This window comes from Chaetodon trifascialis, chromosome 18 (assembly GCF_039877785.1).
Source record: "Chaetodon trifascialis isolate fChaTrf1 chromosome 18, fChaTrf1.hap1, whole genome shotgun sequence".
In the NCBI taxonomy this organism is placed as follows: domain Eukaryota; kingdom Metazoa; phylum Chordata; class Actinopteri; order Chaetodontiformes; family Chaetodontidae; genus Chaetodon; species Chaetodon trifascialis.
Window position 1 is genome coordinate 22,136,683 of NC_092073.1, and position 18,165 is coordinate 22,154,847.

At 47.1% G+C, this 18,165-nt stretch overlaps 1 protein-coding gene across 1 annotated transcript; it reads right to left on the reverse strand.

Annotated features, from left to right (window-relative positions):
• Positions 1–797: 797 nt before the first annotated feature.
• On the reverse strand, positions 798–17,986 carry avl9 (AVL9 homolog (S. cerevisiase)). The gene is made up of 16 exons (XM_070985849.1): positions 17,729–17,986; positions 15,156–15,276; positions 12,776–12,864; positions 12,232–12,303; positions 11,760–11,849; positions 11,612–11,678; positions 11,386–11,426; positions 11,262–11,300; positions 11,108–11,177; positions 10,463–10,947; positions 10,165–10,299; positions 9,864–10,083; positions 9,135–9,252; positions 8,520–8,573; positions 3,639–3,727; positions 798–3,313 (listed from the first exon to the last, which is right to left on the reverse strand). The coding sequence occupies exons 1-16, from the start codon at positions 17,810–17,812 to the stop codon at positions 3,183–3,185; spliced, it is 1,905 nt and encodes a 634-aa protein (XP_070841950.1). The 5' UTR covers positions 17,813–17,986; the 3' UTR covers positions 798–3,182.
• Positions 17,987–18,165: the final 179 nt, after the last annotated feature.

Sequence of the window (18,165 nt, forward strand, 5' to 3'; positions counted from 1 at the left end):
CAGCAGAGTTTGCTCGCAGCCAATTTCCATCTGTTGGCCTCTTCTAGAAAAACATGCTAGTATTTAAATATTTATTTAAGTGTAAGGTGTTGGAAAAATCGTCATATTGGCAGCAATGAAACGACCGCAGTGACAGTTGAGCTTCACAAATAACTCCTGAATCCAGATTTACCTGAAACATCCGCAGCTCTAAAAGATCAATTAAGAGATGATTACTGATTCATTGTTAGGTTGCAGAATTCATATTAATAACTTATTGCTGGACAAAGTTTATTTTTGGTATGAGCATATATTAAAGTACTCATTCACCATTAGCTAGCTGATAATTAGCATGCACATTATTAACATATTGGCTCCTTATTAGTGATTATAAAGTGTTTATTCATGCTATTATTTCTCATAATTACTGCTTATTGATAGTAAGTAAGTTGTCTTACTATCAAGCAGGAAGCTGTCATCCTGTCACATTCTGGGATTTCTCAGTGTTGCAGCTCAGGATGTGAATGAATGAATGAATGAATGAATGAAAGCAGTCGTGGTGGCCGTCGCTCATCACGGCTGTGGATTCCTGCCGGCCTCGGCCTGAGGTCTCCGGGTTCATGCCTCTCTGTGATGCTGCCGCCGAATTGTTTTTGGACAACACATGGGTGCGTTTTTGTCCGGCCACGTGCTCCCGCCACAGCAACAACCCCTCCACACACACACACACACACACTGGCCACCAGTTTGCTTGGCTGACCCACATTCAACAAGACGCAAACCCAGAAAATTGTTCCTAAAAATAAAAAAGTCTGCAGCACTTTTTCATTATTTTTTAATACAGCAATATAGTAGAGTATCACTTTCTTCTCAAATACATTAAAAGCATCTGTCAAGAAAATATTCTGTGAGTTTTAGTTCACAATACATTCATATCTTTTAAATACAAAATGAAAATATATCATCAGAGGATAAAAAAAGAAACCAGGAGCAGCTCTTAACAGCTGGTATTTTCACACTTCATCCACAAATCAAAGGAAATTCCCGTAATGAGACGACAGCAGAAGAAGGTTTGAACGCGTGAAGAACAAAAGATATTTAAAAGACAGAGCGATGACGCTGCTTACAGCTGTAAAACTGCACTGGACAGCATGCTCAGCGGACCACTTTTAATCCAACTGTTGTGGAATATTTGTAGCGTGGAGGGAAACGATCCTGTCAGCACCTCAAAAGTACAGTTACACCAGATCAACAGTCACATAAAGAGAATATTATGGCTGCTTTGTGCAAACACACACAGTGGCCCACAGACTCGCACTTGTTCCAGTGTTGTCATGACAAAACATGGATATTCATGAGATTACAAGTTTATACACGACAAATAAATAAGATTAAACTACCTTCAGATTCACTAAATATACTTCTCCCAATATATACTGTATATTCTGACAGCAAAGTTGGAAAAGGCCCGGGTTAACATCGCCCGGCTGGGTTCAGGTTCCTTCATCGGGGAGGGAGGGTATCACGAAATCAGGCATCAGGTACACAAGGATTGGAGTAATAACACTGTGGTTCTGTTAGTAACAGCATTCATACTCGGTAGTTATACTGTAGTCTACAATAAGCTGTAGCTATAGCATCTTCACTTCAATATTTTAGGAGTTTTGGACGGTTGGTTGCACAATATAAGTGACTTGAAGACATCTGTGGAGCCCAGAAACAGATAATAAAAGGTTATCAGAGAAGTCAAAAATATAACTGAAGGCATCAATAAATAAAACTGTTGGTTAAATCCTTTTACACTTTTAAAAAAAAAAAAGTGTAAAAGGAAAGCTTTAGCTTTTACGTTAAGATCTCTCCAGTTGCTAAAAAAGCAGCAAAAGCTTTTAATTTTCTTTCTTTTACCAGCAAACAGTTGATAAAACTAATTCAAACTTACCTAATTTTACTGTTGCCACATTATTTTATCAATTATTTATCTTTCCTGCCAACATTTCTTATTTTCCTCTTTGTGGCTAGCTAGCTTAACTGAAAACACTGTTAGCTAGCACAGTGTTAGCACAGTGAGCACCAGCTAACGCTAGCTGCATCCCTGAAGCTAACTGCTCTGATAAAACTACAGCAGCCAGTGCCGCTAATGCTACTCATCCATACACTGTACTGCAAATTTTGAAAGTATCACTCTTGTAGTGGTAGCAATAGCATTTTAGCCAGCAAGCTAACGCTAACAAAGCTAGATTGCTAACAGTACAGATCCAACAGCAACGCCTGTCATCATGACATTAACAAGTTTTATTGTTTCATCCTTGATGTTTTGTGAATGTGAATGATTTCTTTTTCTCATAATGTCAAAGAAATTCAACTCTTCAAAGTAGCATTAGCACGCTAATTTTGTTAGCATTAGCCAAAACACTTTAGCTGCTGTTACAAAGAAAAAGTAAAAGTTTTTGCTTTATTTTCATCCAACTGATTGAAGGTTAAAAGTGAACATATGAAGCTTTCTACATCTGTTTACAAAACATTTCATTTATTGATTAGATTTTTGACTTATCTGATTACTTTTACCACATTTTGTCAGTTTCCATCGGCTCCACTGGGTCATGCTACACTGATGGGAAACTGTGAGAGACATTTGTCACCACTTTCTGATGCTTCTTAATAACCTTTAAAAATAGTTGATCAATAATGAAAATAATTGTTTGTTGCACCCTAAATGTGAATTTTTAAACAGTTAAGTCTAAACGAGGACCTGATGCTGTTACCATGATAACCCCAGTGTTACTGCAGAGGCCTCACCGAACATGAGCTGGACTGGTTTAAAATCGGAGCTGTTAAAATCTCTAAAGTGCCACAGATCATGCTGCGACACTTTTTCTTTACATCATTTCTCAGTAAAATAATCGGCTATATAGAGAAACTCTGGAAATATGCAGCAAAGAGTGAACACCGCAAACCCGACGACAGCGTCTTCAGGGTCTCACAGGAAAGCATCCAGCAATGCAAACTGCAGCAGTGACAACAGGCGCTCAGACAGGACGCAGCCGCGGACACTTCTGGGTTTTGATTGGCAGCCTGCGCCTCACAGTGGATATGGGCTGTACAGTTAGTCTGACGGCAGCGCTGACGTCCCGTCCAGAGCGGCGTCCCGCGTTTTATGGTTCAGACTTAACACTCCTTGAGGACGAGGGCCGGTGGGTTTGGTTTCAGGGTTTGACCTCCGCGGCGGGCTCCGGACAGGCCGGCGGGGCGTTTGCAGCAGCGGGCTGGGCCAGCGTGGAGAACCAGGAGGACATGGCCGACTTTGCGCTGGTCAACGCTCCGCCCACTGACTGACCTGAGAGCAGAGGTGAACAATTACCCAATCAACTGACGGACAGTTAATGGACCGCTCATCATCTAAGTCATCGTACCATCAGAAACACCAAACATTTGCTGGTTTCTGCTTCTCAAATTTGAGGATTTGCTGCTTTCCTGTTTTGTGTTGTTGTGTTTTAGAGCATTTTTCACTATTTTCTGAACACAATGACGAACCAACGCATAGAAAAAATAATGAACCATGATGAAAATTACCGACAGCTCTAGATGAGATCACGATAGGAAATCTGTGACTGAAAACCACCAGGAAGTCTTATTTTGAAAAACCTCCCGAGCGTTCTTACCCACGACCTTCCCCGTCTGGACCACGCTGCGGCTGGTGGTGATCATGGCGTTCCCGATCTTCTTCCCTCTCTCGCTGTTCTGCACCGAGCTGCAAAAAAACAAAGGCAGAAGGTTCAGAAGCCTGAGTGCACGCGCTCCCCTCACCTCCCCGTCTCTGCTGGGACATTGTAGGAATTCTTCCTCCTTTCCAGGAAACAAACGACACCAAAGTGGCGTTCCTAAATGTTGCACCGGCATGTTATATTATGTAACAGCAAAGCAGCTGCAGGTGGAGCCTCTGATGATCGCAGCCAATCACATTACGGAGGTATTTTATGGGACCTTTAACGCTAAAATCCAGACTAATGTGCTTTAAAATGTGCCATCGACATTCTCGACAGGCTAACGGTTTCCCTCTGCTTCCAGTCTTTATGCTAAGCTAGGCTAACTGCCTCCTGACTGCAGTCCTGAGAGTGGTGCTCCTCCAAACGTCTTCAAGAAGGAAAATTAGGGTGTTTCTCAAAATGCTGAACTATTCCTTTAGGACAGAGATATTTACTGCTGTCTGTCTCGCTGCTCTGGGATCAGCTTGCTGCACTTTTTGGCTTACAATGCCTGTAAATCCACCATTTTTAAGAGCGCGAGTGGTGGAGGACGCATTCCCACAGCTGGATTTTACATTATGTGACTATTATTTCTATTAGTAGCAGGTGTAGTTGGAGATTTTATATTATTAAACATATTTATTTAGAGCGTTTTCAAACAAAAACAACAAGAAATAACCTAAAAACTGAACACAGAAAAGAGAAAACTGAAGAGTTGCATTCATGACAATCTAAAGGCGAAGCAGCGTCGATGTGAGGAGACCTCCAGCATGTGGAGTCTGTGCATGAAACCGAAAACCAAAGAGAAAGTGAGACGTGCGTGTGTGTGTGTGTGCACAGTCCCACACACAGCAGACAGATACAGTGTTTATCTGACCACAGCATCAACATGACACCGCTCTGTGCACGGCAAGCCGGCCGAGCGTGAACCGCCACCTCGACTGGCCGCCTCAGACGGACGTCCCGCGGCGCCGTCGCTCACGGGACGCCAAGCGGATCCACCAAACAGGCTTCGGTTGCTAGGCGCTTGTTGCTAGGATCGATAATCCAGCAGCTCCGTGGCCGCATGTCCACCAGGAATCTGCCCTCGCTGTGCCAACTTCCTTTTGTCTTTACTTTCAAAGTAAGAGACCGGCTGTTGTGCATTCCCGGCAGGGCTGGGAGGCTTAGCGCGTCAGTTTAGAGCGGCGGTTCTCAAAGCGCGGTCCGCAGGCCACCGGCAGGCCCAGACGCATTCTGAGCGGTCCCTGAACGCAACATGAAATGCATGCAATTCATTTTAGCTGACTGCCTGCATTTAATACACTACTCTAACATGATTCTGCATCAAACTACGCTCACCTCACACACTCAAAAAACATCACTCTATAGCGCCACCAGTGGTCAGAAATTCCATTTAAAAGTACCTTTAAACACATACTGTTAATGTAGAAAGCTACTGAACATCTGAACCAAATTCCCTCACTGAGGTATTTAAATAAGTCAAACAACTAAATCTGCAGTTTATCATGTGTTTGCATCACTGCCTGTAAAACGTGTGTATATATTATGGTTTGATGAGTAAAAAAACACTGATTTACCAACTATAATGCAAACTCTTCCATAAAGCTTCCATATTATTTAGGTAGTTTTGTATTTCTGTTATACTTTAAATTTATTCAATATGATTTTATTGGTCTCGTTCAACATGTATAGTTAAAAGACTCCAGAATAGATCTTAAAGCTTCCACACGTGTGAACTACATGTGCATAAACAATGCAAAACACGTCTAGAATCACGCTTTGCTCCGTGTATCAGTGAGCGTGAGACACTCCAGCATGGAAAAAATGAAGCTGCTGAGGGGAAACGTGGGCGGAATAATGGAAACACTGTGGTGAAATGATCATATTTAAACCTTTTTCAGATGCCACCCAACAATCTCAAGGCAGCAGGGAGGAGAGCGGCGTCTCCCCTGAGCCCGGCGGACTCTCCATCTCGCCGGCTGACCCAGATAAACAGCTCCTCACGCAGCGCCGTGCGCCTCGCCGACAATGAAGAAAGATCCTTGAACAGCCGGAGTCCCCCTGCAGCCCTGCAGCTCGTCACATGACTCTGTTTTCTGAGAACATCTCTGCCACCGGCTGCTCTTTGTCCAACACTGATGACACATGAAAAGGCTCGGCTGTGTTGCCCCCCCACCCCCACCCCCTCGCCCCCGAGTGCTTCCACAATACACATGCAACACAGCACATTCACAAGGAAGTCATGCGTAGGGCCTAGTTTTTATTTTTTCCGGGGGAGTATAAATAGAGGGGAGGTGGCAGGGCAGCAGCAGAGGGACAAAGACTGATGAGCTGAGACTCAGCTTTCCTCTTTTGATTTCTCCACCAGTACATCAAACCAGTCTGTCCCATTAACCCCAGTTTCCCCCCCATCGTCCAGCCTCAGGTTGCAGGAAAGCAGTTTTCCACTGCTCCTGACGGATGAGAAAGCAACAAGGCGACGCTGGGGGGTCAGAGAAACGTCCCAGAACTGATGGAGACGGAGGAAAAAGCCCCAAAGCATCGTAAGCAGATGTGAGAGGAAGGCAGCAGGCGACACGATGGACGTGAACCTGCAGCTACAGAGAGGCCAAAAATATGTTTGAAGTTTGAGATTATCCACCAACAACTTTTCAACGTCTCACAATCTAAAAAACTGAGGAGAAATGAAGGGATGCAGGTTTATGTTCACACAATTCAATGAAATCCCCAAATATATATCAGCTTCAAACATCCAGCGTCAGTCGGAGCTGCACTACAAAGCAGATCTGCTTTACGGTGTGCAAACGGCACCAAAGTCTACAGAGCAGAGCCGTCACACTGAGCTGTGAAGGCTAAAATAAAGCCTTGCTGCACCGCACATTCCTGCCACTCCTCCACGGATCAACAGGTGGCGCTAATGAGCAGCAATGCAACAAAGGTGGGATCTGAGCATCCTTTAGCGGTGTTAGCCTGCGAGGCTCCGAGCTCCTGACAGTCAATAAACACTCGTCTCCGATGTTGAAGACGGAGCTGTTTATCTGCCGCCATGTCCTCACGCCTCCGCTGAGGCAACACGCAAAGGAAAACACACACACAGACACACACACACTTTTCCAGAGCAGCTGACACAAAGCTGAGGCAGGAAATGAGACGTGTTTATTCCTCAGGTGGCAGGAGGCCAAGCTTCCTGCCTGCAGCCCCACGTCACCTCTCAGCACCACCACGCCTGATATATCCAGAGTGTTACAGCGCAGCGGCGGCCGGCGTGACCCTTTAAACCCCCGCCAGCCCACGAACGCACCGACACGACGTGCTCCCACCTTCAAATCCTCTCATACGACCAAGACTCTCATCCCTCCATCACCTGAGATCTGACAGGTGCAGGATGGAAGTCAAGGCTGGATTACAGGTGTGTGCCTCTTTCAGTAGTGACAGTCTGTGTGTTTCCAAGTTAAAGACAACTATTAGTGCTTTTCGGCAGTATTTGGAGGTGATGCTATAGCTGCAATTAACATTTAAATTAGGCTGTGATTATGATAATAATCAATAATAATGACATTTATGATAATAAAGCGCATAAACCAATAATTCTTCCTTTCTTTCCTTCTTTTCTTGTAACATCTTCCATACGTTCTGGCTTTTCATGGTCACATTTCGTCACAGAATTTCTTCATTTCTGGCCTGAACGTCGTACAGACGAGCTGAACTGAACGCAGCCTGAAGTTCCTCCACAGTTAGTTTATTCTGCCAGTTTGTTTACTGAGGATTTACGACAACGTTCACAGCGACCGTGTCACCAAACACCCGGCGGTAAAGTGAGAGCTCCGAGTGTCACAGCCAAGCAGATCCGGCCCGGCCTCACTGTAAGGCTAAGTAAGGGCTGTGTGTGTGTGTGTGTGTGTGTGTGTGTGTGTGTGTGTGTGAGACGTGTAACAGGAGAAGCGGCGCTCCAGCTGTGGACGGAGTCGCCTTTCATCCACTCTCTCCTGGTATGAAACCGGAGCTGGAGCTGAAGGAGTCTCCAGCTCTGTTTTTGAGAATGAAGCTCGCTCATTATTAATGACTTCAGCCAATACGAGCCCCTCGCTGCCCCCCCACCCCCACCCCACCCCCGTCCTATTCACTGCTTTTCTTACTGATGAATGCAGACTTTCTAAACAAGCTTTTTGTCTTTTATTTTGAAATTAGTTGTTCAGGGAGTACGGAGTCAAGAGAAGGACAAAAACCAACTTGTGCTCTTAAACAGCTGAACTCTTGATCTCAGGTTAATACTTTTAACAGATATTTAAGGGTTTAAGAAAAGTTTTTAATGGGCAAATTTAGGAAAAGCACATCCACACACTCTGAGGCTCTTCAAAGTAAAAGCACAGTCACATGTTGGACAGCAAAGCGCTGAGGAAGAGCTGAGCGAAATGTTCTTAAATGACTGAATTCAACTGGATTTAACACTAATTTAGAGGATTGACACTAACTTTTTACAGTGTATTTTTAAAGGAGCGGGACACTGAATTAAAGTTAAAGCCACATTTTGTTTCACTGCTGAGCTTTCAGTCAGTGCTCACTGGCGTCTTGTCACCACTGGGGGGCAGCAACGTGCACGCCTTTAAACACAGCAAAGCACCTGATCCAATGAACTCTGAGACCAAAAAATCAACCGTCACAGCGTGTGAGCTCTTAATGTTTTACAGGGTGTGTTTTCAATGCTCTGTGTGTTTCGTGCTGCAGACGTGTGTCCGAGCACAGATTTCCATCAAAGCAGTCATACAGTTAAGCAGGAAATGAAGGAAAACTCACTGTGAGAGTCGTAGTTTCACATCAGCAACACTGTACTGGCCTGTGAACGGGTGTCTACAACAGAGAGGACAGACCATTAATCAGTAACACACAGAAGTTAACCACAGAGGAGAGGAAGATGACAGCATGTAATGCAGCACTGAGGTGATGCAGTGAAAACTAATCCAACTGATGCACAGTTTAAATGTGTGTTTCTCTGTGCTGTTCACCAGCGAGCGAGCAGGAAGTTGATGAACAAACTTTACTGAAGCACAGAAACACAAACTCAGGTTCATCTAAAGTGTGTGAACTCTCCCTCCAGTGACAGCCAGAGGGGGCTCATATGGAAAACCTGACAGTGAGGGCTGAACGCCGAATTAAGAGATTCACAGGATTAAATGAGATGATGTTTGTTTGTTAAACTCTCCTTCATCGGTTTCATCATCGTAAACACACGCGGGCAGCAGGCTAATCCAGCGAAGGCGTAAAGCAATGATGAAATAACGATCACGCCCTTTGGCTCGTTGATGCCCGACAGCCTCGTTAATCGCTTCGTGTGTGGCAAGACAGAGAGCCTGCGACATGAAAGCCTCTCAGAGTCTTTGGAGGTCTGTCGTTCGCTCTGGGTCCACCTACCCCGGGGTGATGGCGGTCATGGCGGGGTGCTTGTTGCTGTACCACACCCGGTAGTTGTGGGTGATCTTCCAGGCGGCGACGAACAGAGCGCCGTAATCGGCCAGCAGCCTCTCGTTATCTGAAGGGAAAGAGGAGCGAGGAGTCAGCGAAGGTGGCGTCTGGATTTACCATCAGGTAAATGTTTTAGCCCGTCACTCCTTCTTAATGCTGCTTTCAATTCATTTTAATGGCTTCATGGATCACACACAGAGCTCTTAACGAGCGCTCTGGAGCGTCATGCCGTCACCTCTAACTGATGGAACATGAGGCCGTACGTCTCCTCTCGTTCAGCTTCTGTTTACATCCTGTTTCATGGTTAAAAGAAGCCTCATAAAGATGTTTGTTTACTTATTAAATTTAAAATATGCCACACACTGAAGTGCAATGACAGCCAAAACTCATTTTAGCATGAACAAACACATGCATGCACACAGCCTACAGTTTTTTTCTTCTTCTGCTCAGATTATCAGAGGACAGATAAGATTCAAACTGAAGCAGCTTGAGAATTAAACCATCAGCAGCGAACGTCATTATGAGCTAAAGCTCAATGAGACTGTACTTAAAAGGATGCTTAAATGTAGGTCAGGTGTATTTAACAGGCTGCAGATGCTCTGGATTAAACTTAAATTAAAGGGTGAGTAAAATAACCCCTTAATGCAGACGTGAGAGCGACAGGATGAACGTCTTCACCTTGCTGGAGCGCAGAGGACAGTAAGGAGTGGAGGTAGAGGGTGAACTGGGCTCTGATCCACTCGTCTCCGCCCTCCCAGCCCGTCCCGTCCAGGAAGACGTCGTCGCGGTTCTCCGTCACGTGTTTGACCAGGTAGTCTGCGAAGCGCAGGTCTGCCGTGGTCAGGCTCAGGACCTTGCGGAGCTCCGGGTCCTGGATCTGGATGCTGGCTTCGTCCACCTGCGGGACGAAACGCGTGTTCAGTGTTTAACTTTCAGCTCGCAGCGTCTCAACCTTCCCGTCAGCTCCGGTTTGACTCACATCAACGATGGCGTCGCTGAGGTGCCTCTGCTGGCGGAACAGGATGTTGGTCGCACCGGCTACGAAGCCGCGCACCGTCACGTCTGACAGGAGGTGGTGCTGCTGCAGGGCCATGTAGGGCAGACACAGGTAACCCTGGCGACAGAGGGCAAAGGTCACCAGGTGGACAAACACACCGAGGACAAAGGAGAAGCTGTTTGAGCCGATGCTGACTTCACTGATGATTTATAAACTAATATTGATCTTTTAACTGGTGTTAGCTCGTGTAGCTTAGCATGCATGTCTCAGTGGGAGTTACCTTAGTGAAGATGGGGAGCGGCAGGCCGTACTGGTCCTCCTCCAGACCCGACACCAGACCCTGGCTGACGCCTCCCTGACCGCTGACGGCTTGCGGCTGCACGGTGATGGGCGTCCCCGGCTTGGAGTCGAAGGCGTCTGGGAGCTCCGACCCCGTCTCCTTCCCCTCGGCTGCCTCTTTAGGACCACCTTCTTCCAACACGCTGGGGTCCAGAGTCTCCCAGTCGCTCTCGGAGGACTCTGGGGAGGTGCGTGACGGGGGTTTGAGGAGGTGGCTGTCCCCCTCCGTGCTGTTCCCGGAGGACACAGAGTCTGCGGCGGGCTGGGCGGCCTCCACCCCCTCCAGCGTGGTGTTGGCGATGTCGGTGACGGACACGGAGACGAACTCCTCGGCTCCGGAGACGCTCTCCACCAGACTCAGGTCCTCCGACACGCTGCTCTTGGGCCTGTAGTGGGACGAGTCCACCAGGCCGTGCTCCATCATACCTGCACGGATCAGATCAGATCGAACTAAAACTCATCACTTCTGCTGGCTTCCTGTTTGACATGTCGCAACGTTTCTACAGTTCCTGACCTGAACGTGAGACTTTTAAGAAGAAATAAGATTACTGATTGATTTGTCTTTGTCTTTTTTGGAGACGCTGACCTGGAAACAGCGATAAAACTGTCATCAGAGCTCCGACCAGCCTGTTGACAGGAGACACGTAGAACAGGACCTGCAAACACAAGAAACAGCAGCGTCAGCGTCATCGTTCCAAAGCTCTGAGCTGCCTGAAAGGACCACAGACTAACGTTTGTACCTTCTTCTCCAGCAGAATGAGCTTGAAGAGGATGAGAACCTGTGAGGGTGAAATGAAAAGAATGATTTCAGACGACTTTTACACGATCGGCATCGACATCACTGTTCGATCTGTGGTCTTCTACCTTGTGTCTAAAGTGCAGAATCAAATCTCTCGGTGATAACCCTGAAGGAGAAAACAGAGTCAGTTTACTCCGTTACAGACAGCTGAGGCGTGTTGCAAAACACAAGGAAGTGAGCATTTATGTGATATAAGAAGCGACACATGCACTCGAATTTTACTGCAGCCCTTTGCAAAAAAAAACCTGGTAATACTGATAACACTGCACATGCAACGAGAGTTTAACCCACCAAGATAAACCTGCGATCCCTCCAGAGCCGAGCCCCTCAGAGAGCCGTTCATGTGGTCGTACAGCTCCTGCAGCGTCGGGGGAGGAAGCAGGAGGTGAGCGGAGCCGACGGCAGCGAAGCTAAAACGCTAACAGTTCCACGTTCTCACCTTTAAGATGGAGATCTGCGAGAAGTCCTTCTCCTCGAAGTAGGCGTGCGTGATGAGCTGCAGCTTGGCTTGAAGCAGGCCGTAGAGAGGCTGCAGGGCAGAGCAGAAACACCGTCAGCGTGTAGCTCAGCAGCTCCGTCGCGTCTCCTGCTGTCCCTCAGACAACACCAGCTTCTTCCAGCGTTTTCATTTTACGCTACTTTATACTTCACTGCGCTGCACTTCAGAGGGTAATACTGCACTTTTTACTCCACTGCCTTTGTTAGCTACCTTTGGTTACTTTGCACATGGAGGTTTTAAAAGCCCGCGATGAGCTCATGAGATAAAACACTGCAACACATAACTTAAATCATCCAACGGTATAAAAATTAGTCAAATTAGCTCCACTGCAGCCAACAACATGAAAGTGCAACGTTTACTTCCAGCATGAACTCTTCTTCTATGGTCTTATAGTAAGATAGCGCTGACCCACCACTCGGCTGAGGACGCAGACGCTCTTCTGGACCGTCTCCCTGGTGACATCAGCCTGTCTGACCTTTAGGGCCTGAGGAGGGATCAGAAACGTTAAGTTATGTACGTCTTTATATAAGAGCGCAGAGCAGACGCGGTGACTCATCGCTCCGCGGCCGAGCTCCTGAACGCACCACGCTGATGTCACACAGACAGAAAGAGACGATGTCAGAGTGCTTCCTGTTCGCCTCTAATCAAATCAAGAAAGCAGATGAAGAAGAGAGCAGTGTCGCTTTGTGTGAGTACACAGCGTGGCCAAAAGTATGTGGACACCTGAACATTAGTTAAAGCGCAATACAATTACGTGGGCCGTTCTGCATAATGAGTACTTTTACTTCTGGTTGCGTATTTTGATGTGAATGACTGCAACCTTTAGTACTACTTTCACCACTGCTGTCCACAGACTTTTGGCCATGTAGTGCAAATCTCCTAACACAGTCGTTTATTGCGCTAGATGATGAAATCAAAGCTCTGTGGCGCCATAACTAAAGACATAAACGACTGACCTTTGCTTCTATTTGGCGATAGCAGGAGACGCCGTAGACGCACTTCATGTCTCCGTGGCTCAGCGGCGGCAGATGAAAGTACACAGTGTCTGTAAAACATGCAGTATTAATACACAGCATCACGTTTTCCTTCACACACTTTTACTATCCAGCAGCCGTGAGATAAGCTCCACCATGAGAGAGCACAGCTCAGCTTCACTTCACAGAATAAACTCCAGCTGCTGCGAGCGGCTGACGGGAAGACGAGAAGCTTAGAGAGAGGACGGAGCATTCAGCTCAAAGACGACAGCCATCACCGATCACTCCACCACAGCGAGCCTCCAGCGCCGCAGCCTGTCAGCTGCCAAACTGGACGAACTGGACGAAATGACAGATTTTCATTCCCAGCTGTCGACCAGCAGGTTATCTTTCACCTGAAGCATCGCAGACATCAAGTAGAGAAACGAAGGAGATGTTCTGCATGTTTACATCATCAACTGCAACCAGAGCGAGTGCATCTACGCAAGTACACGTGTTTGATGTACTTGTACTTCACTCAGTCCTTTTTCTTCATGCCTCTTTCTACTTGGACTACCACACCTCAGAGGGAAACACAGTTCTTTTTACGTTATGTTATCCAATAACCTGAAACCTGCTTTTATTTGGAAAATGTCTGAATTCACTGATCAAAGTTAAAACCACAGACAGGCTGAAGCTCAGCGAAGGACGCGGCACGGCGACCGGCCTTCCCTCCGTGTGATGAATTTTATAACGCGGTCACGGGTCTCAGAGGTCAGACTGCGGACGTCAGAGATTAACCACAGACGGGTCAGGGGGTCCAGGCTGGGCGGCGACGCGGCCCCTGGACCGAGGCCACGGCTGCAGTTTGTCAGAAAAACAGGCGTCACCTCTCTGAGACCAGGCTGAAATAAAGATATTCATCGTTTGATGCAGGACTGTTCAACCAAGAGGACGTGCGCCTGCTTATAATTCACGTGAGAAAGAAGAGCTTCAGTCCAGCTTCACCTGCGTGGAGTCATATGACGACTCTGTTAATCTTTAGTAATACTCCTGCAGCGCGGACAGCAGAATAAGGCTATTCCTCTGTACTCCCGGTCATATCAGCTGTTTTTACGAGCCGCAGTGCAGAGGGAGTGTTTTTTTAATCAGCCAACAGTCTGCGAGACACACCGGCAAACCATTAGAAAACACACAGCAGGGGTGGTTTCACATCGCCCTCTAAGACTTCTCACATTTACAACTGAGAAAATGGGCACAGAAGCCCACATGAGGGACCCTGCGGTGCTGATTTTGAGGCTGATGCAGAGATCATCAGCTCTCGTGCTTCGTTCTGCATCAGGAAAACCTTTATTTTTCTCTCCTTAGACAAACACTGAGCTGTCCGACAGGAAGCCGCTGACAGAAGCTCTCCCGTCCCGTAACGTCGGTACAGTAACGGCCTCGATGGGCGCAGTTTCAGCTGAAAGTCTGGACGTGAACTCTGACTCAGTTCCTGCTGTTTGCCTTCGCGGGACAGGATGAGCAGCAGCGGTGAACCACAGGACTGTCACATGACGGCAGCCACAACACAAGGACGGCTTGCCAAGAGGACAGCGAGCGTCCTGTCGCTGCAGGGACGGCAGAGTCCAGCTTTCTCTTTACAGCCCACAAACTGCTGTGACACCTGCTTTTACAGCAGCAACAGACCGAAAGTACAAACGATTTTCCATCTTTAACAACTCAATAATGGACTCAAAGTCGGCTTTTTACACCAAACAGAAGCAGAAAACCTTTCAGACGCACTACACAAATACAATTATTACTGTGAACCTACTAAACAGTAAGTCCAGGGCTTTGCCTCACAGGCTCAGTGCAGGCACGGATATTGTTTAAGGCGATTTAAGGTGACGATCCAGAAAGTCCAGTTTGAGAAGCAGATTACTGAACTGAATCACAGACTTGACACAGATTTTACAACAAAAGTTAATCTTTTGTCTGCAAAGTAAACAAACAAACGGCGTTCACGTTACAAAGCGATCTAACAGGAAGGTGCACTTGCATGAATGTGCCGTGTCAACAAACGCAGAGCTCAAGTCGTTGTGAACGAGGCCTTCAAGGACGCCTGCAGACAATAATCAGGGCAAAACAAACGCCGTCCTATCTGCGTTTCTCAGGTAAAAAGCCGATATTCTCTTCAAAAGACACCAGAGTTTAACAGCTCTTCATCACAAAGAGGTAACCAATAACCAGTTTCATTATCTACCAATCATTTTCTCAATTAATCAATTCATTCATGCTCCATAAAATGTCAGGAAATAGCAACAAAGCCCTTCACAGTGTTCATTCATTCACTCATTCATTCATTCATTCATTCCCTCTTAAAGCACACGCGGTGCCGTACCTTCCTGGTAGTTGTGCGCCCCGTCAGGAAGAGCCAGGAAGGGGAGGTACTTCCACTCCTCTGGCAGCAGGTTGCTGTCGTGACCCTCATCTGGCATCAGCGGCGGGTAGGAGAATTCAACCTGATGGACGACGACACAAAGTCAGAAACTTTCACTTCGAATCATTTCATCAGTTAATCCCAAAGGAAATGTGGCTGAATCCAGAGCAGCAGCCCAGAAGCTGGTCAGGAATCAGCGTCTTGCTCGGCGGCACTTCAGCACAGAGTGTGACTCTTGCTGGACGAGCGTGAGGAGCTACATGCTAACGGCTCCATGAGGCCGTTTGTTTGAGCTCCAGTATGTGCTGATGTGCTCACAGGCACCCTGATAACATGCTGATGTTTGGCAGGCGTGTTTACTGTGTTAGCCATCTTAATCTGACGTGTTAGCATGCTAACGTTTGCTAATCAGCTCTAAATACAAAGTAGAGCTGCGGCTGATTTACTGAAGATTCAACCTCATGGTGGCGCTGAAGAAAAAGTCAGAGCATCATCAAAGTCAGCAGGTAAGAGCCTCCGACCAGATTAACTCAAACCTGCAGGCCCTGAACGCCACACACACACACACACACACACACACACACACACACACACACACACACACACAGAAACAATGATTCACTCTTTGAGGATAAACTCCTGTGACTGACTCTGGAGCAGAGATGCTCTGATAGAAACGTGCCCACATCGCTTCAATAAGCTTCCTGCCAGAGAAACAGATGGGAGGCAGGTGAATGAAAAGGAGGTGGGCGGGGGTCCAGGGAGGCATTCAGACTGTAAGAGAAGACGGATTAAAGAGCCGGGAACCCAATCTGATACCCAGCGGGAGACTGCTGACCCCTATCAGATAACCTCCACCTCCAGAAGCAGCAGCCTGAAGCTAACAGTGCACGCCGTCTGCTTTGTCAGCCTCATTTTCAGAGAAAAGATGGTTTTTCAGTGTTCGCCCGGAGCAGCAGCTGCTCGCAGAGCCACTGAGTCGAGTTAAACAGGCCACAGAGAGACCGGCCCTCCATCTTTTAGCAGCAGAGACAGATGGAGAGCAGTGACAACAAGGAGGCACAGTGTTGGCATCATGGCCGCCAGCCCGGCCCGCAAACCCAATGAATTTTAAAGAAGAGGAGGAGATAATTAGACGACGCATTGAAGGCTCTGACGGTGAACTTTCACTAATTAGCAGGTGTGAAACGCTGCAGGAAGACCAACATGTCTGTGACTCTTCACAGAAACACCAGAACCGACATGCGAGATGAGTTTCTGTTCAGTTTGAGCAAAAAGTCACCGAGCAGAGGCAGATGAGTCAGGTCAGTCCTGCCTGGAGGGGCCGCTGTGACGTGACAGCAGATTTTAGACTTCAGAACAAGCGTTTCCTCACAGATTCTTCAGGATTTGAACAGTATTTTTCTAATTTTGTGTTTAATTTGGGCACAGCTGTTGCTCAGCTGCTATGCGAAGTGTATTTGTGTTCACGTGGGCGACGAGTTGCTGCACACAGCTGGCCGAAATAAAGCTGAAAGGAACAAATGTTTCACCAGTTCCAGCTCTAATCACAGCAACAGACATCAGGCAGAAATGCTGCTTTTTTCCTCTGACAAGCGTATGATTTTCTGCACTCATCTGGTGGTTTTCAACTGGAGTCAGGAGATAAACACAAGGTATGGCGAGATGAAACACTCTCTCTGAATGTCTCGCAACAAATCTCTCAAATGAAACCGACGTGTGAGGAGGCGTGGCAGGAATCCATCTTTGTTTTAGGGTGTCACACGCTGAACATCAGGTTTGTTCAATGACACATTCAGGAAGCCTCAATGACACTGAGATCTGTGCTGTGATGGAAACCACAGAACAAATTACTACAGAAGAAAACACATTACAACCAAGTCAGCCAACATGAGATAAGGGCTGCAACTAAAGGCTATTTTAATAATCTAATTATCTTATTTTCTCAATTAGCTGATTAGAAAATAACTGTTGAGATTATTACACTGTTTTAAACTGTCTACAATACAAAACCAACATCCCAAAACACACAGTTGAACTCAGATTAAATGCTGCATTGAAGCACCAAGAGTCCAAAAACAGCCTCGCATTGTTGACATCCGGGTGCTGAATGAGCCAGACAAATTAATAACAGGCAAATTCTGTGCAAAGCAAAGACAAATGCTGCGTCCAGGAGCACGAAAGGCGAGCTGAGGGCTGGAATAAAAACAGTGTTCAATGAACTGAACGAGAAGATGTCCAAGTCGGCAGCAGAGCACATGTTATATAACCCTGAGAGCCCAGAGCCAACAGCTGATGTTAATACAAACTCTCCTCAGTGCATCTCAGCCAGGGAGTGACTATTATGGTCCCTGCAGGGTCATCTGTGCGCTGTCAGGGCCCCGGTTAAAAGGGACAGACGCTGTCAGTCAGCTGGGTGGCAGTACGGAGGCAAACCAAGCGGGAACACGGTGGAAACGGTCCTTTTTTAACAGTCCATTAGGAAGGGCTAGCTAGCAGTTAGCTCCGCCAGCATGAAGCAAAGGTTCACATACCTGACAGCCCTTTTTGTGGTGAAATCCAACCACCACGATATGCAGCACGGGTCCCTTTAGCTCGTCTCTGCCGTGAGAATCCATCCCCCCTGGTTTTCTGGCAGTCCTGCGCTGATTTTAACTCGGGGGTCGGATGTAAACACAGCAAACAACGGCGATTTTCTCCCCCCTGAATCGATACCGTCCGCTGCGGACAGACAGGCACGAGCGCAGCAGCACCACCGCGGAGACGATTTCTCTTCCGCTTCGTCCCGCTGTGCCAGAGGAGGGAGCGCGCGAGAGAATTCACCGCGGCGCACTTCCGCCTTCGTCATCAAGACGTGCGCAGTGTGACAGCTCCTCAAAGCTTTGTGAGGCATATTTCTAAAATGATCTGGTGGAAAAAAGTACGGCGGATGGTGTAAAATACAATGAATCATTGTTCTTATTCAATTGCG

Coding starts and splice junctions, on each gene's coding strand:
- avl9 (XM_070985849.1), bottom strand. CDS start 17,812: ATGGATTCTCACGGCAGAGACGAGCTAAAGGGACCCGTGCTGCATATC. Junction 11,850..12,231: donor TCTGCGTCCTCAGCCGAGTG/GTGGGTCAGCGC, acceptor TCTGCCCTGCAG/CCTCTCTACGGCCTGCTTCA. Junction 11,679..11,759: donor CGCAGATCTCCATCTTAAAG/GTGAGAACGTGG, acceptor CCGACGCTGCAG/GAGCTGTACGACCACATGAA.